The 21623-nt window shown below is 35.1% G+C and overlaps 1 protein-coding gene and 2 pseudogenes across 8 annotated transcripts; 2 read left to right on the forward strand and 1 right to left on the reverse strand.

The window, feature by feature from the left end:
- The first annotated feature begins 7208 nt into the window (after positions 1 to 7208).
- On the forward strand, positions 7209 to 10733 carry LOC147545879 (ETHYLENE INSENSITIVE 3-like 1 protein pseudogene; annotated as a pseudogene). 2 transcript variants are annotated; one of them, XR_015239749.1, is made up of 2 exons: positions 7209 to 7531; positions 8360 to 10733. The product of XR_015239749.1 is annotated as an ETHYLENE INSENSITIVE 3-like 1 protein pseudogene, transcript variant X1 (transcript). The 2 variants fall into 2 exon arrangements; XR_015239751.1 differs by having other exon boundaries at positions 7379 to 7770.
- Positions 10734 to 15550: 4817 nt separating this feature from the next.
- LOC147545880 (uncharacterized) lies at positions 15551 to 18119 on the forward strand. Of its 6 annotated transcripts, none has more exons than XM_086673409.1 (7): positions 15551 to 15576; positions 15716 to 15831; positions 16392 to 16488; positions 16586 to 16762; positions 16899 to 16997; positions 17106 to 17348; positions 17531 to 18119. In XM_086673409.1, the coding sequence occupies exons 2-7, from the start codon at positions 15776 to 15778 to the stop codon at positions 17987 to 17989; spliced, it is 1131 nt and encodes a 376-aa protein (XP_086529535.1). In that variant the 5' UTR covers positions 15551 to 15576; positions 15716 to 15775; the 3' UTR covers positions 17990 to 18119. The 6 variants fall into 6 exon arrangements, with proteins under 6 accessions (XP_086529535.1, XP_086529539.1, XP_086529534.1 ...); XM_086673408.1 differs by lacking the exon at positions 15551 to 15576 and adding an exon at positions 15962 to 16024 and having other exon boundaries at positions 15799 to 15871; XM_086673413.1 differs by lacking the exon at positions 15551 to 15576 and having other exon boundaries at positions 15759 to 15826.
- A 2411-nt stretch (positions 18120 to 20530) lies between these two features.
- Positions 20531 to 21307, reverse strand: LOC147545881 (NDR1/HIN1-like protein 10; annotated as a pseudogene).
- Between the last annotated feature and the right edge of the window lie 316 nt (positions 21308 to 21623).

Raw genomic sequence — 21623 nt, forward strand, 5'->3', positions numbered from 1 at the left:
TCACTTCTAGGCTTCTAGCTAAATACTAGGTGGAATTGCTCCTTAAAATTCAAAAATTAGAAATTAACTCTCTTACTTTCATCCTCCATGTTCTTCTTTTTTCCCCCTTTTCCTTCTTCTCCTTTTATTCTTCAACATGTAAGCAATAGTTTTGGATTATGATAGATACAATGAACCATATCTTTTCTCCCACCCTAAATATTCTCTCTTTAGATCTTGAACATTTTGATGCCTCCTCTGTGTCCCCTTATCCCCTTAATTCTATTATTTTACTTAATCATCTTTTAATTGTACTTACATATTCTTCTTTATGTTCCCCACTTCCTTCTCCTAAGTCCTAACTATTAATTACTTACATCTAAGCAATTTTATATTTCATAATATGGTTTTTACCCTTGTAACATATATGCTTTTATTAAAGAACACCACACATTAGTTAATTGTTACTAGCTCAAAATTAACCGCTTGTTCAACTAACTATTGTAACACCTAAGTAGAAATAGAGAAAAGGTCCCAGTATGTCAAATTTATCGTCGCATCAACTTCAACTTGTACCAAAATGATGGATAAAACTAATGAAATTGAATATAAACCCGTCTCACCTTCTATTATATATATATATATATATACATTGTACCTACGTACTATTGTTTGTGACGTCTAATACGTGGAACTTCTTCTTTAGGAACGTGCAATACCTACTATTTTTGTGATGCAAGATATTGAAATTTCATTTGATTAGTTAATTCCATTAAGCGTTTAATTATTCCACTCGAAAACGTATAGTCAACCGAGAACGAAAACAATTCAATGCAAGCTCAAATTTAGCTGGCTTGATAATAAAATCAAAATAAGAAATGAATCAAAAGTCAAATTTTAGTTATAAAATATCTTATTAAACTTATTTAATTGATAAAACAGTTGACATAATTTATCTTGTTTCTGTGGCGAGTCTAAATCACACTAGTTAGTCTGAATCAACCTATATACATTATAAACACAAAAGAAGCAATATTGAAATAACGATTATATATCTAACTACCTATGTCATTTGAGAATATATACTATTCTTATTATAATTATTAAATCTGACCTAACATGTCAATTGACAATGTTATAATTTGTACTTCTACTTAGATAAAATAATTAGATGACGAATCCCTTGAGAAAATGATTTAATAAACCCTAAGGTTTTATATATCTCAGTTTCAGCTCATTCAATATCATTCTGTCTAAAAAATAGCCGATCAAGAGGTCAAACCGTCTAATTTCTTTAAAGTAATTAATTACGGGGAGTTTTTAATATTTTTATAGCAGAAAGAAGGCAATGATTTAATTTTAGTAGATTAGAAAAGATAGAAGGATGTAGTCGGATTACTTTTTAATTTAGAGATAGTCTACCAAGGCCCATACCTAGTAGTTGATTTCGTACCATCTTGCAAAGCCTTGTTACCTGGTTTAGTGATTTTTTTTTAATATTGTCTACAATGATCATTACAAAGGCGTATACACCGATACGATGTGATAAGCCCAATAACTATTGAATTACTACTGCGCGAAAGCTCGACGAAATTAAATGACCTAAAGCCCACATAAATTATTATATTTATACCCAAGTTCAATATTTCTGGATTTGCACTTTCACGTATCGAGTCTAGGACCTCCGCTTTACGGATTAGATGCTCTTAACAACTGGGCTACCAGTTGTTGTCTCGTTTAGTGATTAAAGAATGCAAATAGATTACATATAATATAGAAAAGATTAAGGTTTGTTAGATTAAAAAATGAACTGTTAACATGCAAATTACTACTTAATCTTTCTCAGTTTAATCTTATATGAAGCCATGTGCTCTCTTGAATTTTTAAAACGAACTACTAATTGTGCTTAGCTTAGAATAATCCCCATAATTTTGCTAAGAAAGGCCAAACACATGAATAATTAATTAATACTCCCTCCGTCTCAAATTAAGAGACCCAGACCTAAAATCCTTCAAAATTTTCACATATTTTTTCTTCCACTTATACCCTCATTTAATTTTCAGATTTGTGTGATTCTTTTTTTTAGACTAAATCTAAAATGAATTTCTTTACCGAAAATAGGTGGAGGAAAATTGAATTTCAATTTAATGGTCAAATTATTTTGGGTAACAATATAAATTGTTCCTAATATTAGATGGTATTTCTCTTTTAAATTGGATGGTATTTTTTCTTCCAAGTTAGATTGTTACCAATAATCAAGCAAATACAAATAGACTTCTATAGAATTCCTCCATTGACACAAATATTTTCACAAAAAAATTGTTGAAACTTGAAACTTTTTTGGAGGTAAATTTAGATCCAACTTAAATTTAAACTTTTTGGAGGTAAAATTTGGTTGAAACTTAAATTTTTGTTTTTGAGAGTAAATTAGATTTAATCAATCAAAAAGTATGCCGCCAAAACTTGATATAGACAAAAAATACAAAAATTTGAGCTCTATATATGTCATGACTTTCATCTTCATACACAGTGTACTCTTCAGCTAGAGTAATTTTTTGTTTACCAAACTAGAAATTAAGTAAGTATTCTTAGTTAAGTAATTTTGGTTTAGTTACCTTTTTGGTTGTTGGCCAATATATATTTGAGCACAAACGTGCAATATAGAGATAAAGGGTAATGTTGGAAATTTAATGAATTTTATATGATAAAAAGAGAAATGAGTCTCTTATTTTGAGGCAAACCAAAAGGGAAACTGGGTCTCTTAATTTGAGACGGAGGGAGTACTATCATGGATTAGTGTTAATTACTTAATTAAAAGATAATGAAAGGAGTATTTGTATTTCACATCATCATAAATGTTAAAATATAGGTAATTACAGTTTTTCATCATGTAAGGCTTGGTACAGCAAAATTATCTTAAGACTATTTTAATCAAAATTAACAACATCAGTTTACCTCTTATTAATTTGGTGATATAAATTACATAAATTGACCTTTATATGTAAGTTGTTTTCTTACTGTTTCTAAGTAGATTGTTCTTTTCTCAAACCGAACATACATCTAAAATCCAACCGGAGATAAATTTTATCATGCGAGAAGTAATTGCTTTTGTGTAATCTACTTCACAATAAGGAAGAATTCGATCATAATTAGTAGCTTTGGTTATTGGGTCAAACTGAATTAAGGAATTATTTTGTCCTTCCATTTTTCTCAGTTAATCACTTAACAAAAGTAAATGGCAATTTAATTAGTTGGTTGTTTTCTTTATTCAAGACCATAAATATTCGAAAAGAAATTGTAAAAAGAACAATAAAATAAAACTGCAAATTTAATTTCGTTACCCAAATTTCAATTTGTTAGAAGTAAAACAAATTTTATGCCAAAAATATGTCTTCTAAAATACCGTGCTTGTACGTATGACTCGAATTTATTTGTCATTTGAATTATGAATAATTATTGTATCTCAGTTGAAATACTAATTAGTTTGTCATTCTAAACTTCCCCATTTCTGTAGGTGGTTTAAGACTTAAATGTCTGTTAGAAATATCACAATGATTCTAACGGCCCGAGAAAATGAGCCAACTGTAGGGCGAAAGTTGACATCGTTGGCTCCTGATGGGTTATTTTGCTCTCCCCACGACCTGTCCGGCGAGAGTTGTCCACGTCAGCTTTCAACCTGTAATAGCCCCATCTTTTAGGTCGTTCAACATTTTCGGAAATATTAATGATAAAAATAGAAAGATATTATTTTGTCCAAACAAAAATTTATTGACGAAGAACTTCATATTTCAAATTATCGCCAAAATAGTCATTTTTCTAAATATAACATTAAACAATATATAGGATAAAATAAGATCATAAACCGTCACATGTGGTAAATTAAAACGTTAGTTTTTTCTCCGAAACTTAACTTTGATAAGCCAAAGTGACGTTAAAAGAGGACTATACAGATTAATAGAACTTTGAGAAGACTAAATGTAAATATTGTATTAACTAGCTTGCCCTAAAATCGAGTTGGCCTGATTATGGTCCCCGATATACTCCCGCAGGCAGAAGTGGAGTTAAAATGATGCTGCCAGCTCAACCCTTGCTTTGATAACCAAGGGTCGGATTTGCCAAAGGACTTCATCTTGACGGTTCCTAATGCCATCAACTTTTTTTTGGTCTTTTCCTACCTTACCCTCTCAACACTAAATGGTAGTGGAGTTTATCTCCTTAAACTTGTTATTTTTGGCAAAATATTAGGGTCATGTTTGACGTAAAAGAATTGAAATCATAAGTTAAATCATCATGAACAATATAAGTCTTTACGAATCATATACTTGACTAAACCAAAACTAAAGTAAGATGTTACCACGGGCGGACCCATTAAAAGACCAGGCCAGGTAGCTGCCCGCCCTGAAATTTGTAAATTTCTAATGCAACTAGGGGCAATTTAGTACTTTTCGTGTTATAATCTCTTTAGAGTTTAATCTTTGTTGTTGTTTAACCTAACCATGTTTTGGGCGACAAAGAGCACAAAGGTGAAGGAGGTTAGGATTCGTGAGGAAAAAATCCATGGAAGTGTTCAAGAACCAATTGAAGAGAGAGAGAGGGAAAGAGTTTTCATGTCGACAATCAAGTGATTCTTCAACTACACAAGGGCGTCCCAAAAGCAACTAAGTTCTATTCGTAAAAGTTGAATTCAGTGTCAATGTTTGTACTCTCAGATGGTCTGAACTTCAATTTGGTCCTTTAAAACTCCCTCTTATGGAATTGGAAATTCCAGTTCCTCGTCTCTCTCTAAACCAACCCTTTTGTTCCTAGTGTATTTTCCATATTCAATCAACTATTGGTCTAATTACAACATTAGAATTTACTTCAATCGCAATGGGTTTTCTTGTAAGTTTATTTGGTTTATCTGTATAGATTGATCATCCATTTATTTAACGATATATCCATTTTAGAAACAACTACATTGGGGGTTTTGAGTGGCGTACTTGCTACTGAAACTAGTTTTTTTTTTTATGAAGTAAAGCTACTGAAACTAGTTGAGTTGATAATGTTTGATAAAATGCCCAATTGAACAGTATTAACTGATTGCTAGAATCTTTGAGTTCTATGTAGATTTAGATATGGTTTTGTAAGTAGTAAATGCAGCTGAAGTTGAAGATAGGTTTTGCCAGGTTAGATTAAAAATCTTGGTTCCGCCCCTGGATGTTACAATTACCAAAATCATATTATGCGGTCATTATTTTTTATAGTCATATTCTTTTCCACACGCCAAACATTGTCTTGGTGGTTTTAAACAAAAGTAGTAAGTCCAAGGAGGTAAACTCAATTATCAATTATTGAGGGGTTTAAATTCAATTACCAATTAGTATTAAGGGGGTTAGCTCAAAAAATCCATTTTTTTAGTGACTACGATAGTCGTTACAATGTCATTGATACATCAATGAGATGTGAGAAGCACGATAACAATCGGATTTAGACTCTTACATAAACGGGCCTAAAGGCCAACTAAACAACGACCTAAACTACGAGTCGAAAGCTCAACTAAACTAATTTATTTACACATTTAGTAACCCAAGTACTATAGACTCCATTTCCTCTAGTGGATCAAATCTAAAATCTCCAGAATTTTAGAGTTTATGTCAATACTATCGACCACTTGAACAATTAAATGTTAACGTAATACAATCGATTAAATCCAAACATTCACAATCGTATATAAGTGAAAAAAAACCTAAACTCCAATACATTTCTAACGCGAATTAACTGTCAAGCCCTAACCTCACATCCCCAAACTTGAACTTGCTTATCCCACCTGTTGATCCGCTATTTCTTCTTATGTCTCACCGTGACTGTTATGGCCAAACCCCAGTGTAAGCCCCAAAAAAGTTGAGCTGAAGAGTGTTGTTTGGTAGTGGTAACTATGGTCGATTTGTCAGTAGGATCTCCAATGTCATAGATCTCTGTTCAGAAAACCTTGGATTTTGTTTTGTTTGGATGAGTGAAGATAAACCGATTTAGTTTTAAGTAAAATGCATTTAGATGACAAACCGTTTAAGACAAAGAGAATGTGGGACCTATCATATCCTACGTGGGACCTATCGTATCCTGCGTGGGCATATAACAAACCCCAATGAGAAATAAATTATTTTTTTTTTCTCTGTTGAAAACAATAAGAAATACTTTAATAAAACATGGCTAAGGCAGCTGCTAAGGAGTGAAAGGCCGCCTCAGTTTAACTCTAGTCATAACGTATAGCCGAAAGAATCACAATGGAGTACTGTACATATTAAAGGACAATAATACCCCTTTTCTTGGTGACCGTAAATTGCAAAACGCCAAGTTCCAATTAGAGGAATGACAATAATATCCCCAACTCCTTTTTCTCCAAAGCAACTTGACTTTATGCTTTTGTGCCAACCATTTGAGTGTGCCATGTTAGATTGTAGAGTTGATGAACTTTTAGTTTTTTTTTTTTTTTTTGTTGAAGGGATGAACTTTTAGTTTGTTAGAGATGATTGTCTTACTCCCAATTTTGATATAAAAATGAATTTGCAAGACTGATTGTTAAAAAAACACACATTCAACACTTAATCCGGTAAAGAACTATTCTAATCCTATGATTCTACTTGATCTTATTTTGTATGAATTTTTTTCTTCTAATAACTGTTTTTGGTGACGGAGATGTAAGAATATTTTTTTTGTTGAAAAGATATAAGAATATAACTCACCTAATATTCATACACTATTGACGTGGTCATTATCACACTTTGTATCTTTGAATTTTCAATATTTTTCTAAGTAGAAAATTCGAAGAATTTATTCAAACTAGAAAGAAGTCTTAATTCTCTGTTTAATGAGCGGACATACAAGTAAAGATATATCTCCTAACAAAATTCAATAAGACATTTTTGGATAGTTTTGATCGGTTTTCTTTAGGCAACAAACAGGTTTACCACTATCACAATTGGAATCACTCTGCGATACGACTTCATTTCCGTACAAACCTCAATCTCATGTCAACAGAATAATGCTAAAGTACGTGTCTTTTACGTGTGTTGCAATTATAAATCACTTGATCTAATTAAAAATTAGGACGTAAATAAGAACCAGTACAATTCAGAATGCTTAAACTAACATACAATTTTATTCCTCGGAAATTTTTCTCTTTTAGACTCCAAAGGGGAAGCCTACCTTATTTTAGTTTGTAAAGGAGAAAAAGGTGAAGGATAAAGATTGAATGGGGGCGGTTCGCAGTTAGTTTAGGCAGGGCGGTAATGAGACGCGATCCCCACGCTGAGGCCCGATGCCCGAAAATTGAAATGGTTTTAACCTAACCATGGTTAAATATTGCTAACTCTAAATTTCACATAACTACAAATTCAGCGAAAGAAACAAGAGTCACTCTAGTCAATGAATACTCGATAACTCTCTCTCTTCTTTCTCCCTCTATTTATTTGGAGTTGCAAAAGTTCTTTCTTTCTCTCTCTCTATTTATCTGGAGTTGCAAAGTTTGACGAGGTTCTTTCAATGGCGGAAACGAAAACCTAGAAACTCTCTGGTATAATGACGATCTCTTCTTTTTTAACTTTTCATTAGTACCTTTTAATTTAGGAATCTTACTTTTTCTTTTTTCTTCATTTCAGTATATGTCTCTTGATGCCTTTTTTTACTTCTATTTCTTATCTTTTCTGATCTTTAATTCGAGAAGCCAAATGAGAAATTCTTTCCGAGGATGAGATTTACAAGACTCGTTAATGGCGGAATAGAAAGTAAAGTTCAATTATCAGTCGTTTAAACGTATAGATCTTTAACTGATCATCTCAATTTTTGTTTTCATTTTTACGCGTTTCTCTTTGTATCTTTTTTTTTTTTTTTCTAATTTCCGGTGAATCAGTTTTTGTTTTTCTGATCAAGTTTTTTTCTTACTGATAAGTCTAGAATCGGCGTCATAACCTGGTCTTTATCTCCGTCTAAGTACGTTTTCTGTAGATCGTCTTGTTTATAAGATCATTTCATAATTGTGGAAAAACTAGGTCAGAATTCAGTGATCAGCGGCAGAATCCGGCCTCAGGATAGGACTCATCTGTCCGCTTACGTTTTTGATAATTCATTTGTTCTTTTTCTCGATCTGGTTTGATATGGAGTTGAATTGATTAACAATTAAGAAACTTCTGTTTCCTTTCTCTGCTAACGTCTGGTTTTCTTGATTCAATTAACAAATTTTCCTTTTCTGTTTTTTTTTTTTTTTTTTTGTGTTTTTCCCCTTTAAGATCTATAAACTTGGAATTAGGTTTTCTTAATTTCAATAGAAATATGATATATGTGATGATTGAGTAAAACTAGGTTGATTTTTTGCCTGCTTATCTGATCATGTCTCTATGTGCAGGTTTATAAATAAAATTTGTTGTTCTGATCGAGTTTGTTTAGCTACCTTCTTCAATTGGACTTCTTTCCGATTGACTGACCCAGTGTATGCAAATTGAAGATCACGAGAGAGCTGAATATTTCAGAATGATGGGAATATTTGAAGAAATGGGTTTTCATGGAAATTTTGATTTTGTGTCAAATCCAGCAGTGGAAATAGTAGATCATGCCCCTGAAACTGAAGCAGAGGCAACTGTTGAAGAGGATTATACGGATGAAGAAATGGATGTTGATGAGCTTGAAAGAAGGATGTGGAGGGACCGGATGCTCTTAAGGCGGCTTAAAGAACAGAGCAAAGGGAAGGAAGGAGTCGATACTGTGAAGCAGAAACAGTCTCAGGAACAAGCTCGAAGGAAGAAGATGTCGAGAGCTCAAGATGGGATCTTGAAATACATGTTGAAGATGATGGAAGTTTGTAAGGCTCAAGGGTTCGTCTATGGAATCATCCCTGAGAAGGGGAAGCCGGTGACTGGGGCATCTGATAACCTTCGAGCATGGTGGAAAGAGAAAGTAAGATTTGATCGAAATGGTCCTGCTGCTATATCCAAATACCAGGCTGACAATGGAATTCCTGGTATGAATCATGACTGTAATACTATAGCCTCCACCCCTCATACTCTGCAAGAGCTTCAAGACACCACCCTTGGTTCTCTCCTGTCCGCTCTTATGCAGCACTGTGATCCACCCCAGAGGCGGTTCCCATTGGAGAAGGGAGTAGCACCACCATGGTGGCCTACTAGTAACGAGGAATGGTGGTCTGAATTAGGCCTACCGAAAGATCAAGGCCCTCCACCTTACAAAAAGCCTCATGATCTGAAGAAGGCATGGAAGGTTAGTGTATTAACAGCTGTGATCAAACACATGTCTCCTGATATTGCGAAGATCCGAAAGCTTGTGAGGCAGTCCAAGTGCTTGCAGGACAAGATGACTGCAAAAGAGAGTGCAACTTGGCTTGCCATAATTAACCAGGAAGAGGTCTTATCAATGAAGCTCCATCCAGGTAGCTTCCGGCCTCTGTCCTCAGTCGGTGGGAGTGGATCCTTTATCATGGATAGTAGTGAGTATGATGTTGAAGTAGAAGATGAACAGAAGAACATTGAAGAATGCAAACCTACGGATCTTAATCTATCCAATATGAGAACAGGCGGAAGTTGGGGATTAAATGAAAGATCTATGGTTCAACCCCCACTTACTCAAACCAAGGGAGAAATTTTAAATTCTGACTTTATTAAGAAGAGGAATCCCCCTAATGATCTGCAAACAGTAATGGACAACCAGATCTATACTTGTGAGTTTGCTCAGTGCCCATACAGTGATTATCGACTTGGATTTCTTGATAGAACTTCGAGAAACAATCACCAGGCTAGTTGCCAATATCGAGGTGTTTCTTCACAGGGATTTGGAATGTTTCAGGTTAATGAGGAGAAGCCTTCTGTTTTCTCCTTTCCCTTTGCCCAGCCAAACCTGGCAGCAGTTCAACAGAATCCAACTCCTACTCCACCTCAAAATAATGTATCTGGCTTTGGGCTTCCTGAAGAGGGGCAGAAGATGATCAGCGATCTTATGTCGTTCTACGATTCCAATCTTCAGCAAAACAATAACTCAAATATCGGAAACATTGGCCAGTCTATAAAAGATCAAACTCATATGCATCCAAATATTCAACTTGATGAGAATTTTCACGGCGGGGTTACTGATATGAGGGCTAACATTTATGGAGAAGCAAGTACTTCATTGAATCAAACAATCTTCCCAAGAGAGGAAATTCAGTTTGATCAGTTCAAATTATTTGATCAACCAATAGAGTCCACTCAGAGCAACATTACTAGTGACTTCAGATTTGATCCTCCTCTAAACTTGGCATCTGTCAATTATCCAGAGGTTATGACTGGAGGAAGACTGGATTCATTCCGAAAGCAAAATGGCGCATATTCAGCGAACATAAACGGACGAGGAATGGAGTTGTATCCAAAGCAGGATAATTCTTCGATCTGGTACCAGTGAACAAGTACCCCGAATCCAAGTACCTGCATTTCCTTCCTCCATGATTCTGTTGATTTCTCCTTCAGTTGAAGTTGAGGACCTTTTTTCTCTGGCACTACTGTATAGGGGGGAAGGGATTTTCGCCATTTGACATTGTTGGTTTCTATCAGGTGAAAACAAACTTCATTTGGCTTCAATCAGCTTTTTAATGAAAAAGATGAGTCTTTGAAATCTGATAGAGAATTTGAACCTTTAGTAGTCTGTAGTTTTTCTTTTTTAAATTGCAGGTTCTAAATTGTGTAGAACAAATGGAAAAATGAAATCCAATACAAGTTTGAAAAATTTATGTATCAGACTTTTAGTGTTTCATGCTTCAAGCTTACTTTTTTTTTTTTGTTGCTATTCGATTGTGTTTTCCTTGTTCTTTTGAGTTTTATGCTTTCACGACAGTCACGCTAGTTGTTCAGATAGATCGGACGATCCATGAGTCTAGATATTTTGATAGAGAGAAAGAAATAGTAGATAAGGAGATAGATATTTGAGATTGAAGTGAAGGGCCACCACCATTACCACCACCACGAGTGACTACTAGTCTACTACTCTACCTTGAAAGCTAAGCAAATAGTGTGTTGAGTGAAAGGGGAAGGAAGGTGTGATTTTTGTAGTTATCCACATAGCATATGTGGTGGGATCTTTATCATCACCAAACAACAAAAGGGAGAAAAAAAAGTTGAAAAATTAAGTGTGGGGGGTTGTGAAAATGACCTACCTTCCAATTACTAATTTCCATATCAATTTCTACTTGACCATCTTCCACTTGCAATGTCTTTTCACGCATCATAATCACATTGAAAGTTCCTGTGAGCCGCCAGCTTTGAATAATTTGTTTAGTCCTTTTTCACCACGTGCTTAAATAAATTTCACTGTAGAGAGAATTCTATTGAATGCATAACCTCTATCTCGAGAAAGAAGTATAATCTTAGATATTGAAGAGTGTTCGAAAATTTGAGAAATACAATCTCAATCTTTTGAGATAAGTTCTAAAGATATAATCTTAGTTATTGGAGAAAGTTTAAGTATAAGTTTGACAGAAATAATCTCAATTTTTAAAGATAAATTAGGAGGTATAATTTTAATCATTGAAAGGTATATTAAAAAAGATGTTCTCCTCTATTATTATAATAGATTACACGATGCGATCATTAATTAAGTTCTCTTTTTTGGTTATGAGGGTTTAACTAAATTGAGTTGCGAAAATGTAGCAAACTTTTTGAATGTCCAAATTAGATCCATCGGTTGGAAAACAATGATTTCTTGAGTAAATTATGATTGCAGTTTTTATCCAAATTTACTAATTAAAAGAAATCAAGAGAAAGAAAACTTTATTGGCTACAGAAAACAATTACATTACATTATTAAAAATAATAGATCGAAACTATTATAATTTGAACATGGCCTTTTCCAAGAGGCAAGAAGGGTGCCTCTAAAGACACTCCACCCCTGTGCTCTTAGTTTATCTCTCTCTTGGCATTCTCCATATGTCTCAGGCCGGCCCTAGACCTTGGCGATCCAGGCGGTTGCCTAGGGTCCCCAAATTTCGGAAGCCCCCAATTTTATATAACATTATATATATATATATATAGATAGTATCATTATGTGTGTTTTATGAACATATATAACAAGTTGGTTTGGGGTAGTAGAGTTGGTAGACTAGTTGATTAGTGATCATATGGTCAAAGGTTTGACTCCTATGACCTACATTATATTTTATATAATTTTTTCTTTTTAAAAAAAGATACTAAAAAAATGTGATTAGTGATTTTGCATCAAAAAAGACAAGAAGAACGGTGTTTAAGTAGTATTCGTTTCATGTATAATTTTAACAACTATAAATTTTATCAAAATTGTCAACTTTTATATTTTTTCGACTTAAAGTGTAGGGGCCCCGTCGATACGTTCGCCTAGGGACCTCGAATAGTTAGGACCAGTACTGATAGGTCTCGAATTGGTCTAATATGTGATGTTTAAGAGTTCAAGTCCAACACGGATTATCTCTAGTCTGAGTACCCTCGGGCTGTCTCAATCTATGGGACGCAAAGAGAAAAAGAAGTCTAAGAATATCATGAAAGAACGCCTATATACACACCTTTTCAAACGTTCCTTAGTTTTTTTCAATATTGATAACAATGGTTACTACAAAGGCATTGAACATCGATACGATGTGATAAGCACGATAACTGCAGAATTACTACTGGCCTAAAACCCAACATAATTAAATGGGCTAAAGTCCGACGAATTAAATGACCTAAAGCCCACATAAACAACTTTATTTATATCCAAGTTCAATATTCCTGGATATGCACTTCATGATATCGAACTGAGACATCCACATTACGAAGTAGATGCACTTACTAACTGGGCTACCAGTTGTTGCGCAAACATTTTTCAATCGACAACGAAAATATAATAGAAAAAATTCACAATTACGTGAAAAGAGAAGAAAAAACAACAATTCTGGCCACATCTAAAGCAAGTAGTAATAGAGAGGGGACATAAATCAAGTGGTTGTGTATAACTAATAGCTTTTACTTTGCAACTAAAAAAGAAAAAAAACTTTTACTGGTAGTGGGATGATCCCATGATACTTATCAGTTATATCTCTTTTTTTTTTTTTTGTTAAAGACATCAGTTATCTCTCTACCTTTTAAAAGCTAGCTTTTATCTCTTATTTGACATTATTGATAGATTACTTTTTTTTTTTTGTTGAATAATTTATTTATTTTTTTGAAAGTACAGTGATAGATTTCATGTTGAGGGGTAATTATCTTATGTAATATACATTCTTCACCTTTTTTAAGGATTGTGTTTCGTGGATCTCTCTAATTTATCATCTGCAAGTATTTGTACCAACTAGAATGTCGCCGGCCACGTTATTGACACAGCACCCATTTCCTCCATTTTGAGGGATACCAATGACTCTCTCTTATATGGGTCCCTCTACCAAGAGGGTGCTGCTAAAAGCACCCCTGAACATTTTATAAACTCCAAGATTTGAAGTGTTCTTTTCTAGACTTTTATTTGTTAAAGTTCAGAAAAAATCAATAAAAATTCTTTCCAACTGATTTTCACGCACTGAAAAATCTCTAATATGTTGCATAAATATTACTAATTCATTATTTGGTGTTTGAATGCGTAATATGTAACATGTAAGGTCAACATGTGTTTTTTAGATATACAAACTGCTTATAATTTTTTTTTCTTTAAAATAGCATGGGTACATACGGGGTGACTTCTAGCTTCTTCCCAAAATTTGATAAGGGTTTTATAAATTAGTAACTTTTGATTTAACAGCCAACTACATTTTAATCTCTTCATCTTTAAAATCGTGTAGGCAGTGCGAGAGAGAGGAATATCTGAAGTGATAGAAAACGAATATCCGAAGCGAGATAAGATAATATCTGAAGCACGCAAGGAGAATATTCAAAACATGAGAGAGAATATTAGAAGCGTAAGAGAGAAAATATTGGAATCATGAGAGATAATTGAAATAGCGGAGAGGTCTTTCTAAGATTGGCTTTAACAAATGGGTAGTTTTGAAACAGTTTCCCCAAAAATGTATTACAAAATTTAAATTATTTTTTTCAGTCAGAAATAAATATTTTGTAAAATAATTACTTAAAAAATATAGATATATTAGTGATTCCAGTATCTAATAAGTCCTACCTACTATTAGATTTGAACTAACGACAGTATGAGAGCAATACTCTAATCATTGGGTTAAGTAAGTCATTTATCATCACAAAAAGAAAGAAAAGGGACCCATCATATCGATGGAATCTTACTTCTAAGCAATACAAGTTTTTGGCAGATACCGCTATACAATTTCGACCCGTCTTTGTTCAATGGGTACGAAAACCCATGCTTTAGCACGTGACGCAACAATTCGTGGTGCAACAACGAAGACCAACTTAACTTGGAGAGGTGGTGATTTAGTAGTAGCAGGTGGCAAAGTCATGGCAGAGAACGGTGCGCAGACTCCTTTTTTTCTATATTTTCAGAGATAAAGAGAGTTGATATATGATCTACACGAAGTTGCCATTTATATGCGAATGATGCATCATTATTTCCGCATCGGAGGGGTAGCTGCTAATCTACCTTATGGCTGGATAGATAAATGCGGTTGAACCTAAGCCTGTGCTCGAGACTATACACTGATAAGGGATGTATAGATTCTCGAGAAGAGAGGAGCCATGGTGCCCCTCGAACCGCTCGGATCCCACAAGTGAATAGAAAGTTGGATCTACATTGAATCTCACCCGTATCGCCCCATCTATCCTCCCGAGGAGAAGTTTAGTTTCAAATTCCGGTTCAAACTGGAAGAGTGACTGCATCTTTGATGCACTGCTAATACTAGTACATCTGAGAATTCTTAATTGACTAGTTGTAAATAGCCCCAGGCCTATGGAACAAAGGATTATTCTGGATCTACACCGAAGTATTGATATCCGAGTGATTTACAGTTATTGTGGAAATTCAACTTTCACTGCTATCAGGGATTCTATAGAAGGAAAAGGTATAACAAAACAACACCCTAACCACGGGGTCTTCTACAGAATAATTGACCTATTTTTTGTTTTGATGAGATAATAATTGACCTAACCCGCTGGATCTTATTAACGACGTTTATTGGGTTTTTAAAGGTAGCAAACCTAAACCCTAAACAATAGCATATTACCGACTATGTAAGTTTGGGTTTCAGTAGGTAACAAACCGAAACCCTAATCCACCCACCCCTGGTTATCACCTATCGACAATGGATGTTTGGGTTCCGATATACAACCTACCGAACCATGTTCCCCCTTACTCTTCCATTACTGATGGAGAGGGAGAAAAAGATTAAAAGATTTAGCCGCATGCGAGAGAGAGACCCACTAACCCTTTCCGTTGGATTGAGAGAGATGGGACGGTAGTACAGGTCGATGGGGTCGCCAACGAAAACTAGGGAGGTGATGGTCGGTTGGTACGTGCAAATAAAACTTGACTTCGTCGTACTAAATTTACCAAGTCAAGGGCATTAACAAATAATAAAACAGGTGTGCGCATAACATTTCCAATAAATATATTCTACATCTAAAGAATTTTGGACACTTTAGGGCTTGAGAGAGTCCCGTTCAGAGAACCGTTACAGAATGGAAGGTAGGATCAGCTGCCTATCATGCCATAGAATTTCTTGTGAAGAACCGTTTATTTTACCTCTAAAATAAATAAACAAAAGGGTGCGGACGACGGATTTCTATAGAGAATGATCTTGTTTCGTTCCTAATATTCCTGACAGTCAAAATTCACCTGCTGGTCAACAGGACATAATTTTGGTCACAATTTAATCCCTTTGAATATGCCCACTTATATTCCATCATTATTTCCTCCTATCTCTTTGTTTTTGGATGTCAGGTTCTTCTTCTTCATCTCTCATTTTCTGTTTCAGTTTTTGGTAGCTGTTCTTATACTCTTCTTGTTGTTATTATCCAATCCAATTTAATTTCTAGAAGAACATAAAAAACCCCAATTTTCAATTTATTAGTATCTTTTTCATTCTTATAATTAATGAGTCTATTTCAAACATCTCTGTTAAATTGCATTTGAGGTAATCTCTTTTTTTTGTTGGATTAATTTCTTGATTTCTTCCTCTTTATTTTTCTGAATATTAACTCTTTGTAGCAATTCCTCTTTGATGGGTTTGTTTCTAAATTTACATATGTGTCCAAATTTGTTTGAAATATCAAACTCCAATCTAGGCTGATGAGGGTGGTGATCATTGTGAAGAATTTTTCATTTCTCCCTCAACCCACTTGAGTTTCAGTTAAACACGACTCAAATTGATCCATAAGGACTATTAGAACTTGTTGAATAAGGTGTTCCTATGGGCGAAAATGCATGAAATTATGTTTGTTTTAGTATGAATAGATGGTTAAATGAATAAAGAATGATTCGTTGATTGCTTTCATGTCCAGAATCATCGTAAAGAGAGCTGCCGGAAAGATGACATCCAAGCAGGTACGCCCAAGCGTGGTAGAGACGACTTTGTCACTTGGAGAACAACAAGCAAAGGTATGTGATCTTGATCCCGAAAAATATATGTAAATATAACTTTTAATCTATATGGTTGGAAGCCTAGAAGAATAATCATACTTTGAATTTCTCTCAGATCAATGAAGTTAGAAAGTTGATAGGTCCTTCCGCTGAGAAGCAACCAACATTATTCTCGGATGCTTCAATATCTAGGTATCTAAGAGCAAGGAATTGGAATACGAAAAAGGCATCTAAGATGCTCAAAGAAACATTGAAATGGAGATTGGAGTATAAGCCAGAAAAGATTAGTTGGGTATGCATGTTTTCATTTTTATCGATCGATTTGTATCTTTCTTTCTAGATAATTACTAGTACGATTTAACATGTGAGTTTGCATCTATATTACCTTGAGAGAGGAAAAATATTGAATTCGGTTATCTTATTATTAGGGCGACATTGCCCGTGAAGCTGAGACTGGAAAAGTTTACAGGGTCAACTATCTTGACAAGTATGGAAGGACTGTTCTTGTCATGAGACCTGGCTTGCAGGTACAACTACCAACTATACTTCCAACTTTAATCTTTAGAGATTGAAAATTTGGAACTTTACCTTTGTCCGGGGTACTAATTTGTGTATGCATATGTTATTATTACTAGAATTCGAACTCGACAAGAGGGCAAATCAAGTACTTGGCTTACTGCATGGAGAATGCGATAATGAATTTGCCACCAGGTCAGGAACAAATGGTTTGGCTAATTGATTTTCAAGGATGGAACAAATCAAGCATATCCGTGAAAGTAACTCGTGAAACAGCTCACATATTGCAAGACCATTACCCTGAGAGGCTGGGGCAAGCCATCTTTTATAATCCTCCTAAGATTTTCGAGTCTTTCTGGTCGGTAAGTCGTTTATCTTACGTAAATACTAAATTGGCTGCCCTTCTAACTTTAGAATTCCATTGTCGTGGTCATGCATTTTGTTGAATTTAGTTACGAAAAGAAAAACGATGAAGTTACTTATAGTTTAGTCCTTTATCTACTCCTCGTTTGTCAAATTTTCAATGGTTGATTTTACTCGGCAGATAGTTAAACCTTTTCTGGACTCCAAGACGTCAAGAAAAGTCAGGTTTGCATATTCAGATGATCCTGAAAGCAAGAAATTTATCGAAGGTCTTTTTGATATGGACGAGCTCGAATCTACATTTGGTGGGAAAAACCCAAAAGGGTTTGACTATAAAGAGTATGGTGAAAGGATGATAGAAGATGACAAGAAGATGTCTGATTTCATAAACTCAGGATGTTCAACCATCCCAGATCAATCATCAATCTCAGATATAGTTTCAGAGGAGACATCTGATGCAGCTTCTTATTCTTCTTCCCCTCTGGTTTCATCTCCTTGTTCTTCATCTCCTAGTCGTTCTCCAAAGATAGACGACAATGACGAGAAGATGCAAGATCCACTTGAGGGTAAAGAAGGTGCAAAGGAAGTAAGCGAAAATCATGAAGCTGATGTAGTACAAATTAGCCAGACACCAAAATGAGTGTGGGTCGAGTTAGATTAGTATTTATGTATGTATCATGGGGCTATAATTTCGAACGACTGATTGTACATTTCCAATTTCAATCGTACGTCTCATATTTTCTCATCTAAAGAGTAACTGAATTCTCTCCCGTCTGTTGTTCTTTTTGTTTGGGTTGTTTGCTTTAATGGGTTTTCCCGTCGACAACTCATTTCCCCTCTTTCCATTCCACCACTGCCATCCTCATGATGTGGTGTCAAAGCTGCTGGTACATAGAATTTCGTAGAATGTGGTTGCTCTTGGACCCTTGATTTGTAATTTGAACCCTCTTCCAGGTACTGACTGGTAATCCTTCTGCTTCTGCTAGATATGTTCCGGAGTTGGAAACTTTCTAACTCAGACCTTGTCCAAACTTGAAGCACTTGAAATGTCCTGTCTTGTGGTTGTTTTCAAGCTCCCCAGACAATGGTTGCTGACTGTTTCGCATTAGGATTGTTTAAAACAGTATGTAATATATCAAGTTCCATTGGGTCATCAAGATTTTCCACATCATTGTTAATTTTGGTTTGGTTGGGTTTTTTTTTGTTTTGCAGTTTGGTTGGGTTCCCTATAGGAGAATATGTAATTTTGGTGGTGTCCTTATAACTTCCCAACCTGCTAATTTTTTCTTTCAGAGAATACCAACCTGCTTATAGTAGACTCTGTATGGACCCCTCCTTACATCGACACGATGCGACCCGAAGAACGGAATGTGTTTTTTCTCTGTTTCAGGTCTAAAATCTGACTCGAGATATGAATCAACTCAACATTTGGTAGATCTGAAATCTGACTGAATATATGAATCTAACTCAACATTAGGTTTATAATGTTACTGAGAATCCAACAGATACAACAACAGCAAGGGTTTTTTTTTTGAGACAAAATAACATCTATTGATTGATAATTAAGCGAGATACATTGATGTTACAATGAGATATAGTGCAGTTAGGAAAACTAATAGTGATAGTTGTGTTGTTCTTCCTAGAGTTTACAGCAAGATTATAAGTTTTACTGTTAAACTTCATATATACATGCAGAACAGAAATATTAGTAAAAGATGGAGCTTGCTTCTTGAGTTCATTGAAAACATGTTTTGAAGTCCACTTCAACCCATCGTGACTCGAGCATGATAACCCACACAGCTCCATAAGGCTTTCTAGCAGATCAATCCATACTTGTCCCAAAACTACAAAGATGAATAACAACTCTCGGGTAGGGTGAAACAGGAACTTACCATCTTCAAAGAAGAAAAATAAGTTCCAATAATCGGAGTCGTGAGACTCCAAGGTTACCCTCCAGACTTCTCTCAAGAGAGAAATAATATCCAACCGTCTACCGAAGGAAGAATAATTGAATACCTGGTAATTAGGGACGATGAACCAGTCTAGGTCGAAAGACCCCCCTGAATCAGCACAACATGGTAGCAAGGCTACCCAAGGCGAAGAGAGTGTTAATAGAATTGTACTCCAAGACAAGCAACGAAAAATCCCTTTCGAAAAGCGAAGTCGATATAAGCAGCTCCAGTAGAGGTTTGTGCAATTAAGTTAGTCGATTTGCCAGGGTCAAACGTTTGGCCTAAAAGGAATAAGGCCCAAGCTCGAGTGGAAACTCCAGAATCAAAGGGGTGCCCTAGCCAGTAGCAATTACAAGCCCATTAGAAGGAAAGTAACTTGGGCCCAGTGCAATCCGAGTCCACTAAGACTTGGTAGTTGGCCAAGGAGATTGTGGGAGGCAAGTGTGAGGATACGTGTGACAATCAGAAGGAACAAGCTCTCCACAAGTGGCACGTGTCCTGTCTCTCGCAGTTGGCCGGAGATTTGTATTGTTATCAAAATCTTCAAGCTCGGCGCCGAGAAATCCATGAAGGTAAAATTCAAACAAACTTAAAATTACACACTGATCTACTACCATCGTATTAAGAGAGAAATGAAATAACCTTCCTAAAGAACATATCAAGAAGGATTCTAGAAATAAACAGAGTTACTAATATGCTGGTACAGACACAAAACTTGAAGTTTAATAAGCTACAAAAGGATTCTTAAGAAAGATTTATGAGTAAAACACTTTTCACTGTCTCTTTGCCTGAAAAAAGATGGTATTTCCAACCTTAGATCTCTCTCTAGAAATTAAAGAGAGAAAATCTGTTTTTCCATGAAGAAGTTTTTACACAAACTCTCCAGATGCTTGCTTCCATTGTCTTAACCCTCAAAATTGATTGTCCAACCCTAGATCTACTCTCTATTTCTCTAGAAAGTTGAAAAAGTTAATGATGGATGTTGTTGAAGAAGGAGATGGAGATGGTTGAACTTCAAGTTGCAAAGATAGGTGGATGAGATTCCCTGCGATTGGGCCAGAGGGCCCTTATCTCCGATTACCGGCTCTGACTGCCGGCGATCAAGATCCCAATACTGAAGTTTTTTGTGACGTCACTTGAGAGTTTCTCTCTCCTTTTTGTTATATGGCTCATGTTTTATATTTCACAACAGCAAGGGTTTCAACCTAATGTACCATTATATAAATCTCTTAAATACATAAAATTACACGTACATTGATATGTAAAACGAGGAAATAACTAAACCCACAAAACCAGTCTTCGTTGCACCCAGTAAATTCGAACCCCCTGGCAGGATCAGTCCCAGAAGGAACATCCAAATCACAGTTAATGTTACTCTTGTGTTTATTACCCTTAGTAGGACCAACTTTCAACCTAACCGTAAGGTACAATTTAATAAATATGTTGTAGCTCCCGTCTCATTTTTTATTATAGAAATCTATAAGTGAAGAAGATATAGTATTTATCCCTTGAAATTGAGCACAAATGGTATTCGTATTCTTAGGATGTTGATAATGTTGGGTCCCTCCTTAAAATAAAAAAGATTCTTAGTTGAAATCGAATTTTCCCTTATTCTTTATTTGAGAGAAATAGAAGTTTCTATTTCAAGCCTAAAAATGAATCCTATTTCTAGTGGAACACCTCGATATTATCATTATAAAAAGAGAATGAAATGGAAGAATTATTCATTACTCTCAGGTTAGAAATCCATAAGTGAAGAAGATATAGTATTTATCCCATGAAATCGAGCACGAAGGGTATTCGTATTCTTAGGATGTTGATAAAATTGTGTTAAAACCGTTGAAGCAAATCTTTGATAATTATAATACACTCCGACTTCAATTTTATCATAATAAATTCCAGCTCTCGTGTTTGGATTTCTTATATTCATATCTAAAGTTATACGAGAGCACACTACCATCCGTGAGATTGAAGTGATTAAGGGTAAAGTCAGTAACATTGACCATCGGTTCCGATGGACCAAAAATTAACCAGATAACAAGACCAATAATTGCAAAAACGATACCGGGAAGGAGGAATTTGAAGAAGCTTTTGAGAAGATAACAGATGAGACGACAACAACAAGAAAAACTTGATGGTCGACCAAAAATTAAGAGTGTTATAATGTATGTGTTATAATGTATGTGTTGTAATGTATGTGTTATAATGTATGTGTCCATTAGTAATTTTGGGATAAAGAAAATATTAGAAAACATTTGATGGAATTTTAAGAAATGGATAAAACGTCACTTAGCGAAATCAATCTTCATTGCACCCATTAAA

This window comes from Eschscholzia californica, unplaced genomic scaffold (assembly GCF_041429995.1).
Source record: "Eschscholzia californica isolate CP2 unplaced genomic scaffold, dmEscCali1.0.p SCAF_4, whole genome shotgun sequence".
Lineage (NCBI taxonomy): Eukaryota > Viridiplantae > Streptophyta > Magnoliopsida > Ranunculales > Papaveraceae > Eschscholzia > Eschscholzia californica.